The 23,966-nt window shown below is 39.0% G+C and overlaps 3 protein-coding genes across 20 annotated transcripts in view; 2 read left to right on the top strand and 1 right to left on the bottom strand.

The window, feature by feature from the left end:
• LOC136835965 (myosin heavy chain, muscle-like) overlaps window positions 1-7,709 on the top strand; it is a 42,612-nt gene extending 34,903 nt beyond the window's left edge. For 5 of the 13 annotated variants that reach the window (XM_067099881.1, XM_067099887.1, XM_067099884.1 and 2 more), the window contains exons 16-21: window positions 1,044-1,517; window positions 2,360-3,246; window positions 4,757-4,835; window positions 5,788-6,033; window positions 6,151-6,938; window positions 7,262-7,709. In XM_067099881.1, the coding sequence (XP_066955982.1) occupies window positions 1,044-1,517; window positions 2,360-3,246; window positions 4,757-4,835; window positions 5,788-6,033; window positions 6,151-6,938; window positions 7,262-7,343 (2,556 nt within the window). In that variant the 3' untranslated portion in view covers window positions 7,344-7,709. Of the gene's footprint in view, window positions 1-1,043; window positions 1,518-2,359; window positions 3,247-3,649; window positions 3,729-4,289; window positions 4,369-4,756; window positions 4,836-5,313; window positions 5,393-5,787; window positions 6,034-6,150; window positions 6,939-7,261 lie in introns of all 13 variants that reach the window. The other 8 variants (XM_067099886.1, XM_067099892.1, XM_067099893.1 and 5 more) reach the window with 3 other exon arrangements.
• sip3 (septin interacting protein 3) overlaps window positions 1-23,966 on the bottom strand; it is a 315,555-nt gene that overhangs the window by 244,268 nt on the left and 47,321 nt on the right. For 2 of the 3 annotated variants that reach the window (XM_067099897.1, XM_067099896.1), the window contains exons 3-5: window positions 21,322-21,447; window positions 18,911-19,045; window positions 13,350-13,441 (exon numbers count right to left, since the gene is read on the bottom strand). In XM_067099897.1, the coding sequence (XP_066955998.1) occupies window positions 13,350-13,376 (27 nt within the window). In that variant the 5' untranslated portion in view covers window positions 13,377-13,441; window positions 18,911-19,045; window positions 21,322-21,447. The remainder of the gene's footprint in view (window positions 1-13,349; window positions 13,442-18,910; window positions 19,046-21,321; window positions 21,448-23,966) is intronic. The other variant, XM_067099899.1, reaches the window with a different exon arrangement.
• On the top strand, window positions 7,605-11,208 carry LOC136835968 (myosin heavy chain, muscle-like). Of its 4 annotated transcripts, none has more exons than XM_067099905.1 (4): window positions 7,605-7,709; window positions 8,553-9,101; window positions 9,904-9,934; window positions 10,144-11,208. In XM_067099905.1, exons 1-3 carry the CDS (start codon window positions 7,695-7,697, stop codon window positions 9,907-9,909), a joined length of 570 nt encoding a protein of 189 aa, XP_066956006.1. In that variant the 5' UTR covers window positions 7,605-7,694; the 3' UTR covers window positions 9,910-9,934; window positions 10,144-11,208. The 4 variants fall into 4 exon arrangements, with proteins under 4 accessions (XP_066956006.1, XP_066956004.1, XP_066956005.1 ...); XM_067099903.1 differs by having other exon boundaries at window positions 8,553-9,143; XM_067099904.1 differs by lacking the exon at window positions 9,904-9,934.

Here is a 23,966-nt window from a genome sequence, read left to right as displayed (position 1 = left end):
AACGAGAAAAGGTACAAACCGACAATGTATCGATGCACAATCCCCTGTACTCTTGACATAAATGGCTCTGTTTGCTTTATTTTTCATTCCATGTTTCATTCGTGAAAGTAATGCCCCGGTACAGCATCAGACTTTGTTGTATTATACTTTCAGTAAATACAGAAACAATGAACCAACTTTAAATTTTGATCGTATTCACACACTTTTTCACCTCTTCAAGAAAAACACTTGAAAAACTTGTGTAATGTTGTGTAACATGGGATTTATTATTGCTTTCCCAAAGTGTTTCCCCAAAATAACCTGAGGTCACGTCGTGGAGAAAGACACACACAGCCTCCTCTGAACAGAGTGCCTGATACCATCTGCCCTAGCCTTGTTGTAGCTGTTTTGTCGTCGTTGTTGCAGTGTGAGTGTTTTTGACGCTTCATAGTTTTGTCCAGATACCGTGTCCTGTGCCCTCCGCTGCTCCATCAGGAACGAACAGAGGAGGTTGATCCTAAGATCGCCTGCAAATCAATCCTTGAACACATCAATATGGATGCGAGTCAGTTCCGTTATGGTTCCACGAAGGTACACTTTCGTTCCTCTGACACATGCACTCAATATCTTGTGCTTTTCCTCCTGAGGCAGTTACAACAAGTAATTTACTTGATCTTAAATGGCCACTTGTAATATTAGTTTCTGTTATTGCTGCCATCCTTATCAGATAATTCCTACTACTGTCAGCATAACTTTGTACTTTTCTCTCCCTGTATTTTACAACAGTAGTTTTCATTGTCGATGAGGTAAGTGATACAACTTTTCAGCAAATGAATTCCTTATTAGGAAGCCCTTTTAGAGTAGAACTGACGAGCATTCAACATTCATCTTGCAATATTTATATTCAGTCATATGTTAGAAAAATTTTAATGCTCAAGGATCTCAAACTAGTAATGCACTATTCTAATTTAAATCAGATAATTAAGCTGTCTGGAAAAAAAGTAGGGCAAGAGGCGTATGTTACTTCTGTTTTGCTTAACGGGGAGGTATCGGTCTTGGGACAGGTATTCTTCCGCGCCGGTGTGGTGGGTACCTTAGAAGAACTTCGAGATGACCGCTTGGCAAAGATTATCTCTTGGATGCAAGCTTGGATCCGTGGTTACATCAGCCGAAAGACTTACAAGAGACTGCAGGAGCAGCGCGTCGCCCTTATCGTCGTCCAGCGTAACCTCAGGAAGTTCATGCAACTCCGCACCTGGGCCTGGTACCGTCTCTGGCAGAAGGTCAAGCCCCTCCTCAACGTCACCCGAGTCGAGGATGAGATTCGCGCTCTCGAGGAGAAAGCCGCCAAGGCCGAAGAGAACTACGAAAGGGAGGCTAAGCTGCGAAAGGAGCTCGAGGCCAAGAACCTCGCCCTCCTCGAAGAGAAGAACAACCTCATGGTGGCTCTCGAATCCACTAAAGGCAATGTAAGCGAGTACCTAGACAAGCAGGCCAAGTTGCAGAGCCAGAAGGCGGACCTGGAAGCTCAGCTCAATGTGAGTCCTAAATTTAGATCCGTTCAATTCTGGTCACGCACAACTGATTAGTCGTTGGTAAACGCTCCACCGTGCACACTCCTTAAGAGGCATGACTCCAACCTGGTGTTTTTATCACCAATTTAATCATTTAAGCAGCAATTTCACTCATTTCCTCCGTTTTTAGTCATCGTATTAGTAAATGGTTTTTCTAGAAAGTTCTTTATTCTTTTAAGAGTAATTTTAGGTCCCTCTCCGTTTTATTTTATGATCATCAAATGTTTCTATAATCAGTATTGGCATTGATGAACCCTTCCAATTTTCCTGTATTTTTATTAATTTTCATAAATCGCGGAACTTACTCCTCGGGAGAAATATTAGTTGATAATTTTAGACCTGATGTGGGTGGGTTGTTTACGTAAGCCATGATGAGGTGGCCAGGTGTGGCTTGATGACTCAACCTCGGTGAGTTTGAGGTTGAAGGCAGACTCAAACGCCAGTCTGGCTCAGGTAGCGACCATACGAACGACCCAGCTCCCCACTGTGGTCTTGTGTACGATCTGTTAACGAGTAGTCCTTATCCCCTCCCACTGTATTTTACCTTACTTGTTCTTAAAACACACATACCTAAATCTAGCAGTAGCCAGAATGGGTTCCTTATACAACCCCATCGTGGAGGTAGGACTTGCCACGATTTCCCTAACCCATTGTGCACCAGTCGAATAGTTATCTATCTACTATTAGTTGTGTCTTTGTGTCTTTTAGTGTTTGTGTTTAATGTGAAGATAAGGGTGTGTCTTGATCCCCTTTTCTAAGTTTTATTTGCTTGAGTGACCAAAGGATTATCTTATTTCTACTCTCAGGAAACCACTGAGCGCCTACAGCAGGAGGAGGAAGCTCGTAATCAGCTCTTCCAAGGCAAGAAGAAGCAGGAACAGGAAATCAGCGGACTCAAGAAGGACATTGAAGATCTTGAACTCTCTATACAAAAGGCTGAACAGGACAAAGCAACTAAAGATCACCAAATTCGCAACCTAAATGATGAGATTGCCCATCAGGACGAACTCATCAATAAAATCAACAAAGAAAAGAAGCACCTCCAGGAATGCAACCAGAAGACAGCGGAAGATCTCCAAGGTATCGAAGATAAGTGCAACCATCTCAACAAGGTTAAAGCCAAACTCGAATCGACCCTCGATGAACTCGAGGATTCCCTAGAGCGTGAAAAGAAGCTCCGCGGTGAAGTAGATAAATCAAAGAGAAAAGTCGAGGGTGACCTCAAGCTAACACAAGAAGCAGTTTCAGACCTCGAGCGTAACAAGAAAGAACTTGAACAAACCATCCAACGAAAGGACAAGGAAGTCTCCTCCTTGGCCAGCAAGCTTGAGGACGAGCAAGGTCTCGTTTCCAAACTACAAAAACAGATTAAGGAACTGCAAGCCCGCATTGAAGAACTCGAGGAAGAGCTTGAACATGAACGCCAGGCCAGAGCTAAGGCTGAAAAGTCGAAAACTCACCTCGGACGTGAACTGGAAGAGCTTGGTGAGCGTCTCGATGAGGCCGGTGGTGCCACAGCTGCCCAGATCGAACTCAATAAGAAGAGAGAGGCCGAGCTGGCCAAACTTCGCCGCGACCTGGAAGAGTCCAACATCCAGCATGAATCGGCTCTCGCCAGTCTTAGGAAGAAGCACAACGATGCAGTTGCAGAAATGTCTGAACAAATCGACCACCTCAATAAGATGAAGGCCAGGTATGAGAAACAACAAAGTATATATCAATGTATATTACTTACCTTGCTGCATTAGTCAAAAAAATAAACTACTAAGGTTTTCATATTGATGAACATAAAGAGAATATTCAATGTGCTATTTATATTTATTTTTCTAGATCAGTGAATTAAAGTGTAGCTTCAATTTAAATACAATCATTTTCACGTTCTATATGATGCATTATCAAATCGATGTCCTGTTCTAACCCATGCTAACAGCAAAAAAAAAAAAAAAAAAGCTACGTGCCCTTAATTTCTGTTTCCCCTCTTCTTCATTTTGGTTGCTCAATAACAATAATAATTGTGCTTTCGTTTCATATTTTTCTTCTTTGGTTCGATTCCTTTTGCTTCATTTGGTGGCCAATATCAAACCCGTCCACTCTAGGACTGAGAAAGATAAGGAGGCAATCAAGAGAGAAGCGGAAGATGCTAAGGCGGCTATGGACGGCCTGGCAAGAGATAAGGTAACAGAAGAAAAACCTGATCCAGAAAACATATTGGCCACCACTTCTGCCAAATAATAAAACTCATTATTTCTTTCAAACAAACAAACAAATCAAAATTGACAGTCCTACGAGATGTTACCACCTGCCTGCCTTTTGATGAGAATATATTTTTTTTTCTTTAGCTTTCTGAAGGGACGGCTGAAATGCTATAGATACAAGCATTGAATCAGCTGATCCATTCATAATTACCATCTCCTAGCTTGAGAGCTACGAGAGACTTGTTTGCATTTTTCTTTACCCATTATTTTTTTTTACGTTGCTTTTCCGTGACTTTCCGCACTCTATTAACATTTTATTTCCTTCTTATTTGTTCTCCTTCCGTGCTTTTTTTTCATTTCACTTTCAAAATGAAATGAGTCACACCCAGTAAACCCTGCGCATTAGTGAATGCAAGTAAATAGAACCTGCCTCATACTCGCCTTCTTGGGTAACACGAGTGTGGTGGGCTTAATGTAGCAATAAAACTTTTTATCCCAAGCAAGAAAATTCCTTAGTATTTACCTGTGACCCAAATCTCAGGGCGGAGCGTGAAAAGACTACTCTCTCTTCGGAACTCAATGATGCCCGATCTGCAGCTGATATGCTCAGTAATGACAAGGTAAAGCAGCTTGCAAATACCCCTGGCGTGGTACCACACCCATATTCATAAGAACTGATGCTACTAGTGCGCCCAGAACAAGCTGTTGCTAATCACTCGCTACCAAAAGAAAAATAAAAACTTTTAACTTCATCTACTGACCCCGTCACCAGTAACAAATTGCCTTCACAGAAATTTGGTATGGATATACTGCACAGTTTATTTTTATATATATATATAGTATATATATATATATATATATATATATATATATATATATATATATATATATATATATATATATATAAAGTAAACTTAGGATTATCCATAACAAAAATCAGTCTCTTAATTGCTGACTCTACCCTTTTAATCAAACGTAAACTTGCTAACCCACACGATATCCTAACAGGCTTGAGAAGGAAAAGTCTCAGCTGAAGGCCCAAGCTGATGATTTGAAGTTTGCAACAGACCATATGGCTTCAGATAAGGTAACCCAAGGGCACACAGCATCCACGTTCATATAATAGAGCCATCGTGTATGTTCATATCATTAGCAGTCGTTGCTAAATCATAGACGAAAACATTTTAGCTTTCACGTCCTAGAATTGTTCATGGGAATGCCTTCATTCGGGAAGTCACCTTAATGCTGGTCGAGTATTTCAGGAAAAAAAAAGTTAGTAGTAACACATGTGCGACAGCAGCAGTCAGACAGAAGCTGGAAGTAACTTTGCTCTGCTTTGTGCTTTTTAATCTCTTGGCTTGCATGTACCATCACTTTCTTTATTTTGTGCTACGTACTACGTAACAGAGTCCCGCACACAAGTCAAAAATCCTGGATGGGATTATCCATTCCTTTGCGAGATTCAAACCAAGCTTACTCTAGTACCAAAATCTAGGTTATATTTTTCCATTAGCCAGTAGCTATAGCCCCACCAGTTTTGACCCTCGTTCACATTCTTCCTGTAGACTAGAATTCGAGAAGCAGCGTGTATCGTCAGAGCTGGATGATGCAAAACAGGCTTTAAACCACACCGCCAGGGAGCAGGTAGACAAAATCACTAAAAATCTCTCATTAAAATGGTTCTTCTGCCTGCTTCCACCTTCATCTTTTTATCTCGTGTTTCCTGTGGTACCAGTTCTTGTGGTTTTGTCTCTTCTCGTAAAACAACTCTTAGAATTCTTGTCACATTCTTAGTCGAAACATTCTTGGTAGACTCTTCGTGCAATACAAATCCGTGAAATATGCCAAATTATACTTAATTACACCAACAAAACTTCATCCAATAATCCATTGTATTCAAATACAGAGAAATACAGAAAGAGATTCATTTCAAGAGATTTAATTATTACTTTGACATATTGAAATTTCTGCAAAACACAAATGACATCACTTTTCTAACCTGCAACATTTGTCCCCTCCCCCTCATTGCAAAACAACAGGCTGCGGCTGAAAAGATGAACAAGCAGTTGCAACACCAGGCCAATGAAATCCAGTCCAAGCTCGATGAAGCCAACCGCACCCTGAACGATTTCGATGCCACAAAGAAGAAGCTTGCCGTTGAAAACGCCGACCTCCTGCGCCAGCTGGAAGAAGCCGAAAGCCAGGTCGGACAGCTCTCTAAGCTTAAGCTCTCTCTCACCAACCAGCTCGAGGATACCCGCAAACTCGCCGACGATGAGAGCAGAGTAAGTCATCCCTTAACCCGTAAGAAATTGTGTATAGTTTTCGATTAAATGTATACTGCAAGGCTGAAAGCAAAGAATACACTGAATATATCTAATTCAAAATATTTTATCTTACAGGAACGTGCTACTCTCCTCGGCAAATTCAGAAACTTGGAACATGACATCGACGGCCTCCGAGAGCAACTCGACGAAGAAGGCGAAGCAAAGGCTGACCTCCAACGTCAACTTTCTAAGTCGAATGCCGAGGCTCAGATGTGGCGCGCCAAGTATGAATCTGAAGGCGTGGCACGCGCCGAAGAGCTGGAAGCTGCCCGTCTCAAGCTTGCTGCCCGCCTGGAAGAAGCTGAACAGCAGATTGAGCAGCTCAATGTCAAGAACATGAACCTCGAAAAGACAAAGCAGCGTGTCTGCACCGAGCTCGAGGACATGCAGATTGAGGTTGAGCGCGCTCAGACCTTGGCCGCTGCCGCTGAAAAGAAACAGAAGAACTTCGATAAGATCATCTCTGAATGGAAAATGAAGGTCGATGACCTTGCTGCTGAGCTTGACGCTTCTCAGAAGGAATGCCGCAACTACTCCACGGAACTTTTCCGTGTCAAGGCAGCTTACGAGGAGAACCTCGAGCAGCTCGACGGCGTCCGACGAGAAAACAAGAACCTCGCCGATGAGATCAAGGACCTCATGGACCAAATTGGTGAAGGAGGCCGCTCCCTTCACGAAGTCGAAAAGAACCGCAAGAGACTCGAAATCGAGAAGGAAGAGCTTCAGGCTGCTCTAGAAGAAGCAGAAGCAGCTCTAGAACAGGAAGAAAACAAGGTTCTAAGAGCTCAGCTCGAACTCAGCCAGGTCAGGCAGGAGATCGACAGGAGAATTCAAGAAAAGGAAGAAGAGTTCGAAAACACACGGTAGGTTTTTCATCTTAGACTCCAAAATATAAACTTAACTGAACGATAAACAACTATTATAATTTCCAAGCATTCAGAAATTTATTTTTCATACTGAGACAGTTGAAGGCTTCTCTAAGGTCAAGTAATGCACTTCTTCATATAACGCAAAAATCTTACCTCTCTTTATGGGTTCGATTCAAATCAAACATTTTTACAAAACAACCTTCAGGTTACCAACCTCCGTAGAAATAAATGAATAATAAACATCGTATAAAAGTTGTAATCACTAAAATACCAACTAAAAACGTAAATAACCTTTAAACTTTTCCCGTTCCAGTTAGGGAATGCCACTCAGCGTGCTATCGACTTATGCAGGCTTCCCAGAGGCCGAAGTTGCGGGTAAGTGCTGAGGCCCCAGGATGAAGAAGAAACTCGAGTCCGACATCAACGAGCTCGAGATCGCCCTCGACCACTCCAACAAGGCCAACGCTGACCTGCAGAAACACATCAAGAAACTGGTGGGAGAAATGAAGGAACCAGACCATGGAGGAGAGGAGCAGCGCCTTCAGAGAGTACTGAGAACAAAATGGCATTGCCGAGCGCAGAGCCAACGCCCTCCATGGCGAGCTGGAAGAATCCAGAACTCTCCTGGAACAGTCAGACCGCGGCAGGCGCCAAGCAGAGGCTGGAACCTGGTGGAGGCTCACACGACCACCCCAATGATTACCCCTCAGAACAGCCTCATTGTCGTACAAGAGGAAGTTGGAGAGCGAGATGCAGACACTTCATGTAAGGACAAGGCCAATAGCTAGTACATATAACTATAGAAAATGTATTTTTTTTTTTAAGATTTTGAGTTTCTCCAGCTGTTTTTCTTTATATATATAAATAAATATAAGAAAGAAAGGGGAAAAGAGAATTGAATAGACAAAATCTCCCCAAATATATAGTATATATATATATATATATATATATATATATATATATATATATATTATATATGGGGAAAATATATATATATATATATACTATATATATTTTTTTAACAAATATATTATACATATGCAGTCATAAACATTTTACAGTGTATATATATTCAAATACATACATACATACATAATTATTATGTTATTATCTAGGTATATCCCAACATTTCTCTCCTATTTATACATACATATATATTTCCTCAGTAGGCCACTGGATTTTAACATATATATCTCTCTAATTATCTATTTATCTCTCTATATTTATTCCAATATATATAATTTGCTCATTTACGCAAACAGACTAAATACCAGATACACTATATTTAAATTACTTAAAACAAACGTATTAAAATTATATGCAATTATAAAACATATTTTACACTTAACTCTAATACCTAAGCTTATATATATATATTATGCAGTATATATATATATATTTATATATATACACACACATATATATATATATATATGTGTATATATGTATATGTGTATGTGCTGCATAAGGAATTATAATTTATCAAAACACACAAACACATAATAACACATACATAAACTCATTTATTGAAACTCACAACAAACGAGTTAATAGATCCTGAAAGAGGTCGATATTTAGCAAGACACTCGCCCTCATTCTCCTCAACAGGCTGATCTTGACGAGATGTTGAATGAAGCCAAGAACTCAGAGGAGAAGGCCAAGAAAGCCATGGTCGATGCCGCCCGCCTTGCAGACGAGCTCAGAGCAGAGCAGGAACACGCCCAGACTCAGGAGAAGATGCGCAAGGGGCTGGAGGTCCAGGTGAAAGAACTTCAGGTCCGGTTAGAGGAGGTTGAAGGCAACGCCCTCAAGGCAGGCAAGAAGGCCCTTGAGAAACTCGAGAAGCGCGTCCGTGAACTCGAGAGCCAACTGGACGATGAAGCCCGCCGCCACGCCGACGCTCAGAAGAACCTGAGGAAGTGCGAGAGACGCATCAAGGAGCTCACCTTCCAGTCCGACGAGGACAAGAAGAACCACGAGAGGATGCAGGATCTGGTCGACAAGCTCCAGCAGAAGATCAAGACCTACAAGCGGCAGATCGAGGAGGCTGAGGAAATTGCCGCCCTCAACTTAGCCAAGTTCCGCAAGGCCCAGCAGGAGCTGGAGGAAGCTGAGGAACGTGCTGACAACGCAGAACAAGTCGCTAACAAAGCTAAGGTGAAAGGACGTGCCGGTTCAATGGCTCGTATGTCCCCCCAGGTAAGGTCACCGTATTCACAGCCACTGCTTCAGCAAGCGCAAGAATAAGAAAACAAGGAATTATGCTTAACTTCAGCTTCTTTCCGACTTACCAGCGCTCTCTTCGGACCGCAGTAACTTTCCTTTAAATTTCTGTGGCATAATGCAGTATATTAACGATGGAATATATTCATTAATTTCATTCATAAAATCCAAAATAAACTAATAAACGTAACTAAAAAGCAATCTCTCCTTCTAAATTAAGAAATCAAATCTCAATCATATTCTGCATAAGGCTATGCAAATACTGACAATCAAATTGATAACCACAATCTGACTTTTCTTGCCAGAAGATAAATGGACTCCCAAAATAACAAAAGCTGACTTAAGAGCTCCTGTGGACTGGTTCCATGCGGTGACTATGCTTGGCTACCTTCGAGGTTCTTTTGTTCTTTCAGCCTGTCTTACAAACTAACCAAGTGATTGATTATAATGCATGAACATTCCTTCTCTTTCACTGACTCTGACATATTGTAAATATACAAGTTCTCGGATTGTAAAAAGTAACACATCAAATAAATTCACATGCTACGTAGTCAGAGGACAGTTTTTGCCTCCTCGCAGTCTGGCCACACAATCATTTTATACTTCCAGTCTCATTCGTCTATCCGTTCTCCCTCTCTCTGCACATATGATAAAATCGTTCTTGTAAAAGCACTGTAGGCATAAATTAATTTTAGTCTACTTCCTAATTTTCTTTTTTTAACCTCTATTTCCGCAGATCTAAGTGTACGAAGTTAGTGACAAATAGAGTAAGTATTCTTTTAGATTCCTTTCTCCTCTCTCTGCTGCCTGTCCTTATCTGCTTTCAGCATAGTTGTTTGTTGTTTGATTTATTGACAAGCAAGGTACGGTCTGATTAAATATGGAACAATTTACAAATTTGTCAATGTATGCGTGTATATTTAATATCTAAGTTTTCCAAAAAGTAACTTTCCTTTTCTTTCATCTCCCTTGACAGCCTTTCGGTGGCGCGTTTGGTAGAATGATGCAACAGCAGCAGTAATGTGATGACATCAACAACGCCCAACGACTGCTAACGAGTGACCGAGGGTTAAAATATCTAAATACTCGTTTTGTATCCAATACCAATCCCCTCATTACATTACACTATTGCCGGACATAACTTCACACGCCCCCTCGACGTCTTCGATCCGTTCAACTTTTCCCGTCTCCTTCCTCTTTTTTCCCCCTATCATTTTTTGTTGCGCCTTTGTATAAGGATCATAACATTAAGTCCCAGGATTCTTGTAGTACAACAAGGAGAAGAGCGAGGTTTCACAGGGAACGATTGTGTCATGATCTGTCGCCCTTGAATTCTTCTTCTCCCAGGAGGAAGACAGGAGAGGCAAAACACACCTTCATTCTTCTGAATCGCGGGAGATCTGGGAAACGTAATGGGAAAAAACAAAGTCAGACACACACACAAGAACAACATCAACAGCCCAATGGAACGAAAGGGTCGACTAGTCTTTCATATTCTTTCCCATCAAGCTTAGCTCTTGGGGTTCCTCCTGAACCAGCCAATCAACACGCGACTGAAAACGCATTGCTTCCAGACGACGATGATCTCTTTCACCGGGGGGGGACTTAACGACTCCATCAACTTCCCTCTCTCTTAAAAATAGCACTTTCTATCCGTCTCGCGCGACCGTAGGTTTACAAGTGAGAACACTTCATTTTCCAACACAAATCCGTCGAGGAGGGCTTCAGAATTAGAGGGATACATTTGCTTGAAATGGAACCCACCCTCAATAACGTACGATGTTGCTGTTAAACGTTTTACTTGAATCCTTTCACTGTGTCTTTTTCCTTTTCTAAATGTATTTGTTGAGACGTTCATCAATTTTTCTAGCAGACAAGGGAGAGACTCTAATGTGTGGATTATCTTGATTTTCATGCTCTTTTGGTTAGGTTAGCAAAGACAACACATTAATAAACCTTAGTTCCTTGTGTACTACAAATGTCTCTGTATGTATGGATCTATATATGGAATATATTGTATTAATAAATGCATGGCTGGGAATACCTTTATTTTATTATCCATCTCATGTGTGTATATCGAGACATTACTGACGGACTTTTCTAAATAAAATATTAATTATTCATAAAAATCAGATACTTAACAGAAGGAATTTACGAATAAAAAATACTGAAACTACATAATATATATATATATATATATATATATATATATATATATATATATATATATATATATATATATATATATATATATATATATATATATATATATATATCTGTGTGATAATAACAACTCAAAATGATAAATGCTTGAATACACAGCCACGAAAACTTTCAAGAATTCCAAATGCAGAACTACAAGCTACATGCAAAATTGGGAAAAACGTGTTCAAGGTAACTACAAACAAATCTAATTACTTTCAAAAGCTTCGAGACTTCCTTAAAGGAAGAAAGAGAAATGGGTAGCATAAAAAAAGTAAAGAGTTGGCGATGAACCAAAGGCACCATGAAATCGATAAATATCTCCCAGTGATAAATATTGAGGCCCTTACCTCTGGGGCCCCATGCGCCATTTCCTTCGACCCTCACTTGGCACGATTTGACTTACTGATGGAGGGGAGGAGTTAATTTTAGGAAGAACGAAAACTGCATCTTTGTGAAAGGGACGCAGCTTCTGAAAATGCACAAAACTCAAGAGGCTTCGCTCTGACCATCTGATGGCGTTCTGTGCATACAGATCCATGTTTGAAAGTTACTTTCAAATCCAGGAGGAGACGAAGAATGTTACCTAGTGATATTACCAAGCTTAATGCCGTCACAACCTAGCTCGCGCAATTCTACAGGAATCAAGTGCATTTCCAATTGACAGGACAGACCTTTTACTTTAAAAAATACACTGAAGGATTAATACACTGCTCATCTTGGTGCTGCTACATAATTTTCCAGAAAAAATACATCTTGTCAACAGTGCTAACTAAATTATAGAAAGTGCTTCAAAACAGAGGTTACCTGAAAGTTGGGTGTAACGATCAGGATCACTTTAGCCGAAGGCTGCTTAAATAAAGGCGTGAAGACTGATATACAGTTTCTAAATCTGATAGTCAGATTCGGTCAAAGAGACATGTCTTCACCCAGCAAAAACAAAGCGAATATGCTCCCATTAAGAAAATTACAGAAAGCATAAAACATTATATGACATTCATATACCTGCCATGACACGCAGAGGACCCCTTAAAACCCCATATTTCTAGTGTCTTGAAAATTGTACTGTATAAGCTCGCACACTCAAAAAAAGTTCGAACATTATCTAAGTTAAATTTTTTTATGACTTGGTGACAAACATTAAACCATGTAAATCGAGAAAAAAGGAATCAAATATTCCAAAAACAGGAATAATTTTTGGCGACACAAGATTTTCATTTTCTAATACATAAAATCATGTATTATTTTGATGTGGTAAAAACTTTTTTTTTTTAATTCACATTTACATTGCTAGGTCTTGGATATCATTTTTATTTCCTTCTTGACTGAACTGACTTTAGGCAATTCATTCTACCCAAAATCTTCACCATCAACCCCTTCCCACATCGGCTTTCTCTCTCCAGTCCAGGATGGTTTCATTCCTTTTCGTCGCCCACTAAACTGTGGAATTCCCTCCCCACTTACGGTTTCCTTGAGTTCTATAAACTTTCTTCTTCAAGATTAGAGGCTATTGCTTACTTTATGCTTAAAATCCAGTATTCCTACTCCCCCCCTTTTTTTAACTCACCTGGCTAAATATGGTCATCATGTTTCTTGCTGTGTTAGTCTTTGCAAGACAAATATCCAATAAGTATTGCCTTCTGTACATGGACCTAAAGAGCTAAATAACCATATTCCAGGGTGTAATGTCATGGGCATGCATCCAGTTATACTGCTTTCTGCAAGCCAATACCTCTCACTGCCATAACTTTAGTGAGCTCCAATCATATGCTGCACTTTATCCTCAATCGAGTAAGTTTTAACGAGTTTTAATGATATTAAATATGCCGTCTGAATGTTAAAATAAATCATTCACTGTCCATATTCAAATGTTCGTCAAAGAAGACAGACAACCACTTCTTATTACCTGGTACGCCAAGCTAAACCAATCATTGACAGCATTCTAATACATAATAATAAGGAATAATGGGAAATACTTACTGCCTGTTGCATGTCGACCAAAGTCATCAGTGATAAATTCCAGTGCGAAAACAGAGATCCAAGGAAATGTCTGATGCATATTGCACGTCAACCTAAAATTCAGTAACCATAGTTTCAGCGTACAGTACTTAATAAGAACAGACATTTACAAGGAATGTCACTTACCGCCTCGTAAGGCTGATCTAACATTCACTAACAAGGACAAAGTGCAGGGTCGTCTTTCCAGTGACACCACTGTTTAATGGAATAAAAACAAGAGCACTCTGACATCAGAGCATAACTACGCTAAGGCTCATTAATAACTGAGAGCAATGTTAAGTGACCTGTAACCTGGCATGTAACATTAACCTTTCACCTTCACAGGCCAAACACGTTGATCTTATTCATTAGGAAGTGTATTTATAATTTATGAATATGAAAAGGATACCATAATAAGCAGCTAGCTGGTCATGAAGGATCTGAACACCCTAAAGTCTAAGACCTTGAACTTTGTCCTTTAAAGAAGTGAATCAATATATACAACTGTTATAGAATTACCACTGTCATTTATGAGTATGAAAAAGATACCATATGTTGTTGTCATCTGATATCAACTATAGTCATTAACACTGGTAACAACTATAGTCATTGACACTGGAAATATTTCTTTGGTTGCAAAAACTTTGATAAAAAAATTAAAGTAAAATACTTTCAAAACAACAATTTATAAAATTACATATTAAAAATCTATAAAAGCAGAGCAGCAATAGCTTAAATCGATTAATAAGGCCAGTTTCTCTCACAAACCTAAGTATTCCACTAGATTTGTAAACCACATCCTTTCTTGGAACCCTATAGAGAAGAAGGGAGTCTTTGATCCTAAAGGTTGGAAGATTTGACCAGCAAGTGCCTCGTAGCCACAGGGAACAAACAGTCTCTGCAGAAAGGCCAAATCTTTCCTGACGTTAAAAATCCATCTTCTGCCCTAAGGTATATTTTCACTTTGCCATAACACTGTACACCCATGGGATAGGTAAATTGCCAACTTCCAGCGAATGCTGATGACTACCAACAACATTCTCCAAGGAGATTAGCCAAGCCTCCTTTACCTTCTTACTTCTGCTTAGATGGGTATCCTTAAGTGGTAAGGATGTACATCAAAGTATACTGAGTGTTACCACCGTCCTTGCCAAGTCGTCAGCTGCGCTATCTCCTTGCGCACCAATTTATATGTAGCATCCAACTAAAATTCACTTTCCTAAATCTACGGCCTAATAAAAATATTACCTCTACGAAGCTTTGTATTCAAATTCCCCAAGAATCTGGGAATCCTTGCAATTTATAAAGTCACATTCAGGACGATATACGATTTCCTTCAGTGCCACTAACAAGGCGAACAGTTAAGCAGCGAGCATCGATGATATGCTGCTTATGGAGCCAATGCACTCCATAAGGCAAAACAGCTCCAACCCAGAGTCCGAATCAGATTTAGAGCCATTAGCGTCTAGCCTATATGCACAGCGCTACTATGCAAGGACCCACACTCCAAGAAAGTAAACCGTATTAATCAATTTGACACACCTTCTTCTGTATTAAAATGCTGCATTGTTTCACTGATGGTACACATAAAAGGTGATTCTAGATATACGAGTATTTAAATTGGGTTATAATATTAGGCAATATAATCTGGTAATAAAATCTTCCACAATGAAAGATAATGACTGAGGCATGCAAAGCTAGTTGTGAAACATTTACATTTCCGAAAATTTGCGATTTTTATCTCTGGCCTTTGAATTCTAACCTGCAAAGTAAATTAACATAGAATTATTGTTTATAATTCATCGATATACATTAATTTTATAAATATGGGTATGTCTAAGTAAATTAACATAGAATTATTGTTTATAATTCATCGATATACATTAATTTTATAAATATGGGTATGTCTAAGAAGTATTCAAAACATCCAAAATGTGGGTCCTTGACTTATAACCTTTGACCGATTTCTCCAAAAAAAGGTAATAAAAGTCAAACTTTGACCGATTTCTCCCAGAAGGTAATAACATCAAGGTCACATAGTGAATGAATGTGCCATGTTTCATCCGGTCAAATGAAATCTTACATACATACATATATACACATACATATGTACATATATACAAAGTCGCTGCCTGTTATTTCACCTAATCTGTGGAAGGATTGATGCTTTTTTTTATAGAAAGTCAATCGAACAATTGGCAGCTAAAGCTCTCATAATCTCTTTCCCCAACCCAAAATTATTTTTTTATATACAGAAGGCTGAGTAGCTGCCATTCTACTCAGGCCGTGAATGCAGTTATTAGTCAAGACTTTTCTTATAAATAAAAAGCTATCATTAACGTAAGTAAATACGGTTAACCCAAGTATTCTATATTTTTATCAAAGGCAAAATGATGCTATTACTCTCCTGGGAACAGTTTCCCATTGTGGAAATAATTATCATGGACAATGACGTTTTTAACATAAAAAAAATTCTGTTTTACAGCAACAAATGGTCGATCATTCGTCTGATTCCCAACGGGTTCCCTTATTTGTATTCTACTAAATTTGAAACATAAATAATGAAACAGAAGCAGTTGACCCAATTACACCTTTCAGTCCACTATGTTCACGGATATATTGTCATTGGTTTTGTCGTTCCTTGTATCATCCGCTTTAGTTATACCAAAGCAAAGGGAACAACAACAGATCGAAGACGAAGATTCCCGGATGGCTGAATATAAAGACCAAAAAGCATTGGCACGCGTAACCTGGACAGATGGATGCATATGCATGTAATTTGTCAGCAGCCTTGCCTTATCGGCGAGATCCGACGAGATCGGTCCCGGGGAGAAGGAAAAGAATTAGGCATGTTTCCTGAAAATCTATCATGCTTTTGTTGACCTCAGTATAATTCAGTTACCTGATTGCTGGCTGACTGAGGTTTGTCGCAGCCAGTGAGGAGAAAGATATGGGACCAGTAACACTATCCCAAACGGAGGTTATCGGATGGTTAACACCTTCTAGAGCAACGCCCTATGAGAGGATAAGGCTGATATACTACTGAAACAGACACACAAACACTCACATATACAGTATAAACACGTATGTAGTCTTGGGGAGTCAGAAAGAGAGAGACAAAGAATGCAAGCAATAAGAATCCAGGAGATAAAAAAGTTGTTCTACAGGACAGTAAATGTTGAGAGAAAAGTTAATGATCAATTGGATTTCGGAATAAAAGATGCAAGTGGAGACGCAATCTAAAGCCAACGAATGCATTTCTGGGTTGATGGAGTATTTTGAAGATTTTCTGAGAACGACAGAAGAGAGACATAGTGGAACGAAGAAAGAGTGAGACTGATTATACTTGACGGAGTGACATTTCAGGGCGTAAGGCGGGCGGGGGACAATTAAGAGGTTGACGAATGGAGAGACGCAAGGATATGATGAATTACAAATGAGATACTGCGTTGCCATGGTGATAGTATGACTCTGTGGTTGACGAATCAAACGATATACTGTAAAAGGTGTTGAGACTGAATGGCATGGAAGATAAGATATAGAGAGCAATATCATCCAGTTTTTAATAAGGAAGTGAAGTTTCTTAACGTGGGGGAATGACTGGTTTGGTGTAAAAGTCGCCCTACAATGTTGCGTCTGTTTTAATAACTTTATGGATGGAATGATACAATAAGTCAAAGAAAGGTGCAAAGTTGTGCGACAAGAACAGTTGTCAATGAAGTGTGGAATGGACGATATATGCTACAGTACTGACTGGGGATAGTGAAGAGAAACTGCAGCACTAGTAAAAAGGTTTGAAACCATTTGCAAAACAAGATAACAGAGTAAAGATGGAGTGGAAGACCTAAGAAGAGTTGGAAAAATGGCATGAGAGGTATTGCAAAGGAAAGGCCTTAATAACCAGGGGGCTCGAGACTGAGTGCAAAATAGGGGTAAATGGCACAATATGTGAAGGGAGGTTTGACGCCCTGCTCATGATCATTCTATGTAGACTAATGGAGTGGCTGATGTGGAAGCTTTATTGCACAGGGTGTTCATCCATGATACTGCAGTTAAAGTATGAAAAACTGGTTGAGATTATAAAAATATACATTAAAAGGAGAGGACGAAAATAATCAACGCCGACTAAACATCTCCCCTTAAGAGAGGAAAAAAAGAAATGCGGCCCTAATTTGACTTTGAGGAAGGCAAAGTGAGGCAACCCTCAAGTGACTAAGATGTATACAAACTAGTCTGTCGAGACCATCTACAAACTGTCGATTCCCAAGATATCCACTCGAGGACCTCAGAGCCAGAGAACCTACTAAAAATAATGCACAAGTTAAGTTTGCAGTAAATTGGGCCGAGTGAATACATCAGACGGGCCCAGCAGATAAGGAGAAGCAGAGAATTTAGTCCGAATTCTATTTGACAAATTGACTTGTCTTCCTGTCTGATATTTACCAGTTTAAGTGACTGCAATCACAACCTCTGGTTGTTTATGCTAAAGGGAAAAAAGGATGAATAGTTAATTAAGGAAGAGATTATAGCCTATCACAAGTGGCTTATACCAGACGTCTAAATCACAAAGGTAGGTTGGGAAGGGATTTTATTATGTATACACAAACAGAAAACCCAACACAATTACATATGCAGTGTGATTACATTACAAAATCCGTACACACATTTCTCACTGACCGTATAATTACTACAAATAAATGCAGAACACAACAGAAGGTAAAAGCAGAGAGAGAGAGAGAGAGAGAGAGAGAGAGAGAGAGAGAGAGAGAGAGAGAGAGAGATCAAGGAAGTGGAATTAGTCCGTTTAAATATAGTGGAGCATTTCCGCGAGCATGTCATCAATTATCCATCAGCATCTACAAATTCATCTTGATGGCTAAAACTGCTCATAAAACAAATGTCCGTCACCGTCTCCCAGACGTAAATGTGTATGAAGTGGCGATACATTATAAAGCTCACTTCCCCTTCTTTTCCCATGATTCACTGGTGTCACTCTTATCGGGCGAGAGCTGTTAAAGGTAGCAAGAATCGAGTTGAAAACAAAATGTTTTCACTTCGAAAGCAAATGAATAAAGAGAGCGCAACTTACAGAAAATGAGCAACTGGAGGAAGAGCAAATGCCGAGTCCTATTCCGTCCTCGTAAGGAACAGGAATTACTTTATAATTGGCTTAATGATTCTTTGTGGTGTTTGGGTGCAAATGGAACAGAGTACAGTCGAAAGATACTAAACAGTACTTTAGTATTAAAAGCTATAAAAGATCAATAAAGAAAACATTTTCATTTCCATTATAAAAGCATCTTTTAATAACGAATTCAACTTAGACTCGAAATCCTCAACGCCATCAGTGAATTTCAACCTGAAAGCATTTTGGGGAGAATATGTATAATATCGGAAATCTCTTGAGTCCGAAGCGACCACCAAAAGGAAGGAAGAGTTCATCCATCGTAAAATTTCATCATTACCCGAAGTTTTTATGCCAAACCTCGAAGTGCCAGAAGCGATCTTGGTTTGCAGATGGTTGAAACATTTAATCTACTAACCTAGTTTTTCTGACGATGCTATTTCTATCTTCTGATGATTTTCAGTCTAATTTCTTTTCTTCTTCTCAAAACCTGTATCTTCCAATTAACACTAAGTGCAAAAATCCTCAAAAGGGTATTCGATATATACCATTCCTGAGAAAAGAAAGAATTTATCATTTCTTACAAGAATTTTGCGAATGAGATAAAAATTGATTTCAACCTTCAAAGCTAAAAAAAAAAAAGTTTGCACATCAATTTTTTCTTTAGCTTTTAGAAATAAAATGAACAATGAAAGACACTGCCAGCCGTGTACGCAAAAAAATACGAAAATCCCTCCGTTCCCTAATCTTTAGAGTAACCCCTGATTCATGGCGGTTCCGCATTATCAATCAACTGTGCAAGGCTGATTCGCCCTCGCTAAAAATATAGGTTCTCTAACTTCGCCTGAAAACCCCCGCCGCCATCGAAAGGATGAATCTGGCATTACTCATGAAGAATAGTTCCAAATATACGAATCATTATTTGTAGGGACAAAGGAACCAGTATAACATTAAAACGGTTCATTATTTGAAGATTTTCCACCCCACACCCCAACAACCATACACAGGCTACAAGAGAGGAAGCTTACAAAAATACTACTTTTACGTCACTACATCTAAAAACGGATTGAATATTATGCTTTTGGCTTGAGGTATCTGACTGCATTCAGGTGTACATACATCTGGATTCGCTGCACGAACTCCAGGTTAGCTCTTCAGCTCAAGTCAATCGTACCGACCACAGGTCTACGTAGGAATTTTGTGTTAAACTGAATGCTTACCTTCCCTTTTTCATATAAAAAGTCGGTTGATCGAAAGTTACATTAACCTTATCCATGTGAAATAAAAATGAACGATAAAACTTCTGAAAAGAAAAACGAGAGTTGATCAGGTTTGGCATCTAAAGAAACAAAACTTGCGTATTCCAGAAATTCGTTCGTCTAAGTAATAATAGAAGACTGAAGCGCAAAAAGTCAGAGAGAATTCCAAATTTACATCCATAAGTAAATAAATATAATGCAAGAAGGTTTTTCTATTTTACCCCTTCTAGGAGAAAAACAAGGGCTACGACAAAAATACCTGTGATCGTTTAACTGTTAAATAAAACGAAAAGGAGTATACCAAAGTTTGTGAATAATGAAATCATCAGACAAATCAGAACAAATAAGATGTATATATAATTAAGTATACGTGTACAATAAGTAAAAAAAAAAAAAAAAAGCAGGCAAACGGTCATGGTGCTACAAAAGAGGCAACAGTATAGCCTCCCACAATTTAGGAGTATCAGCTCATGAAGCTAAATCTAAAAGGAACAGACATTACAACAGCGGATGCTCCAAGCTGAAAAAATGCTCGAGGGTGATGGCCAAGCATGATATCTTCCAGAAGGAAACCGAATATTAATTAGCACTTGAAAAAAAAAAAAGCAAAAACCTTCTGAGAGCTTTTGTCTCGATAACAAAGTTCCATATATACAGATTACATCTAGACAAAAAAAAATTAAGCAAACGGTCAAACGCCGGGACCTAAGAGGTCATTCAATGCTGAAGGGAAATTGAGAGTAAAGAGGTTTTAAAGGTGTAACAGGAGGAAAACCTCGCAGCTGCACTATGAAACAATTGTTAGGAGGGTAGACAGTAAGATGGAAGACATTAAGAACGGAGGTACAGTCAAAGGAATGATAGGGGTTGCAGCTAGGGGCCGAAGGGACGCTGCAAAGAACCTAAGTAATGCCTACAATGCACAGCGCTGATGGCGCTACCAGCCTACGGGGTGCATCCAGACAAGAAAGCAATATTCCAACAACAGTAGAACCAATGATCTAAAGACGGCATACATTTCACAAAGTGCAAAAAAGAGCCAAATCATAACAGCTGCATTATAAATCAAGAAGGGTGTTTCATAAGTAAAATACATGAACCAATTCTGAAAAAGCCTGAAAATGAATTTTCAGAAACAAATAAAGAAGCGAGCAGGAAGTTAGGCCCACCAGAACCTTGCGCCAACTTCTCTTCAATAACTCAGAGATACCACGAAAAGTCCAAATACTCTCAGAGCGGATGACTAAATGTTACTGGTATATATTACCTTGTCAAAATTGCAAGTTAATCAGAAAGTAATAAGTTTTTATTTGATGTGTAAAAGAAAGTTTGAATTGGGCGGACCTCTGAAGATTTTAACAACAGCAGAAGGAACAGGATGGTAGATGGGTGGATAGGACTTGATTACAGCCCACAAGGACAACGGACAGGCCATTAGTCTCCAATAATCAGAAAATGAAGACTGCAAAAGATTACGACAGAGATCGCTCGATTGCAACAGGCTACAACTGAGTTAACAACAAAAGACAAAACAAAAACATTAAGAAATTCTGCGTAAGATACTACTAACCTGTTGTCCGCAGCTTCCCTATGTTAAAAGAGTTATGGTGGATTTGACTGAAGCAAAACTTTGGGCAAGTGGAAGCTACAGTTTGGCTGACTGGATAACAGTTTGGAATCCAAAAAAGCAGGTAACCTGAAAAATTAGCATAGATTAAGGAAATGAGTTTGCAACCCAAGATTCCCTCACGACGATGCAATGTAAACATAAATAACTTTCAGACTTGCAATTGGCACGACAAAACCCATTATTCAGAAATTCCTAGAGCAAAAGATCTTAATAGTATTTCTGATGTTATGAAAACGAACAGGGGAACCTTTCTTTACTAGAGAATATACTTGAATGAAAATGTCACTAATATGAAAAGCCAAACAGAAACATGCACACAGTATTAAAGAATACAGGCGCTTTCCCTACCAAATTCACAAAAGTGACAATTCCTTCCTCAAGCCCTCTTTCGTAGTTGGGTACATTAACAAATGAGCCTAACTACTAGAGTGAATATTACACGATCAGAGTTGATATTTCCTACATAATTCACATATTATCTAGGAAAAACAAGAACTGCATCCTCATGATGTATGGTTGGGAGGCTTTTTTTTTTTCTACGAGCATTTTCCAACGAGCCTCAAGTTCTTTGAAGTCACTGTGAATTTGAAATTCCAAAGTTAATTTTCTTTTCTACTTAAATCCATACTACAAAACTAACAAGATGACATATGCGATTGAAGTTGACGGTAGAAACCAACTATACTTACAAACACACACACACGCACATACACATACACAATATATATATATATATATATATATATATATATATATATATATATATATATATATATATATATATATATATATATATATATATATATATATATATATATATATATATATATATATATATTACTTATCTATATAAGATCTAAATTAAATTCACCATCGATATCTGTCTGACTTTAGCCAGCGCTGGCTAGAATACAAATCTACCTCTGCAGATCATAAAATAAATACTCCAACTGTCAATAATATATAAGAAAATTGGCAAGAGCAATTTTCCCACTCATCACTACATAGGTAGGAATAAACAACTGAACCACAACGTTTATTAAACCGTCTGGCGCAGACGAAAGTTTGCAGCCATTTTGATAGCATATAAATGAATGAGTTATCACTTGAAGAGCGAGTCTGAGGCTTTGTATAATTTACAATCTATGCCGACAACATGAATCTGTAACTGCACAAGTGGTGCTTCGCTCTACTTCATGATCAAGACATATTTCCTGGAAGTTAACAAGAACATAAAGCCAAATAGGGTCCCGTAAAGAAACAGGATCACAGACACACACACACACAAAAAAGTTAAGTATACCTTATTTTAACCAGACCACTGAGCTGATTAACAGCTCTCCTAGGGCTGGCCCGAAGGATTAGACTTATTTTACGTGGCTAAGAACCATTTGGTTACCTAGCAACGGGACCTAAAGCTTATTGTGGAATCCGAACCACATTATACCGAGAAATGAATTTCTATCACCAGAAATAAATTCCTCTAATTCTTCATTGGCCGGCCGGAGACTCGAACTCCGGCCTAGCAGAGTGCTAGCCGAGAACTCTACAGACTCGTCCAAAGAGGAACTGACACACAAACAAGCACAAACCGTAGGAGAAAGCATAAAAATGTCTAAGACAAATGGTCTTTTCAAAGAGCTTTGCACCCTGGGACTTTTGCGTCATGGATCAGAAGAAAAAGAGGGTCCGAAAATGTTCGCGTCCTTAAGACTAAAAGGATCACTTCAAGCTATTTTAGGTTGGAAAGAGAGTGCAAGAATAAAAGTCCGATAAAAAAGACTTTTCATAAAATCTGATAGAATAAAATAGAATATAGAATTTAGGCCTAAAGCCAAGTGCTGGGACAACTGAGGTCATTCAGCGCTGAAAGGGAAATTGACAGTAATGTCTGAAAGGTGTAACAGAAGGAAAACCTCGCAGTTGCACTATAAAACAATTGTTAGAGAGGATGGAAAGTCGGATTGAAGAAAGAGAACAAGAACGGAGGTACAGTAAAAGGAATGAAAGAAGTCGCAGCTAGGGGGCCGAAGGGACGTTGCAAAGACCCTTATGTAATGCCTAAAGTGCACAACGTGAGGTGAACTGAGGGCACTACCCCCCTACGGGGTAAAATCTGATAGAAGCAGCTGATTCTGATGGAAACGCTGAATTTCTTCATGGAAACAAAATTACTGTAAACTGATAATGAGCTGAATGTTGATCTCAATTTTTTTTTTTTTTGATTGGTTAATGGACGTGAATTCCTAGGCAGGATTAGAATTAAAAAAGCAAAAAAGGGGCGAGAGAGTTTTTGTGTATGAGATAGAAACAGCACTCTGTCCTCAAGATGATTAGTGCTAAAATGTAAATATGTTTATTAGGAGAAATGGCCGTTAGAGGGAAGGGAGGTTTGTAATGTAAAGGAAACAACGAGAAGCATAGCAAAGAGGAAAAAGAGAAGGAGCACAACATGGAAAAAGAAGAAAGACAAAATATTGAAGAACGAGGACGTCGGAAAAAAAGCGATTCATAAACGGAGAAATGAGAACATTACAAGACAGGGAGACGAGACATGTTACAGAAGGGCAGGTAATGTAAGCAGA

The sequence above is a fragment of the Macrobrachium rosenbergii genome, chromosome 55 (genome assembly GCF_040412425.1).
Source record: "Macrobrachium rosenbergii isolate ZJJX-2024 chromosome 55, ASM4041242v1, whole genome shotgun sequence".
Lineage (NCBI taxonomy): Eukaryota > Metazoa > Arthropoda > Malacostraca > Decapoda > Palaemonidae > Macrobrachium > Macrobrachium rosenbergii.
The sequence above is the reverse complement of the archived record's forward strand: the minus strand, read 5'-3'. Positions and strand labels throughout refer to the sequence as shown.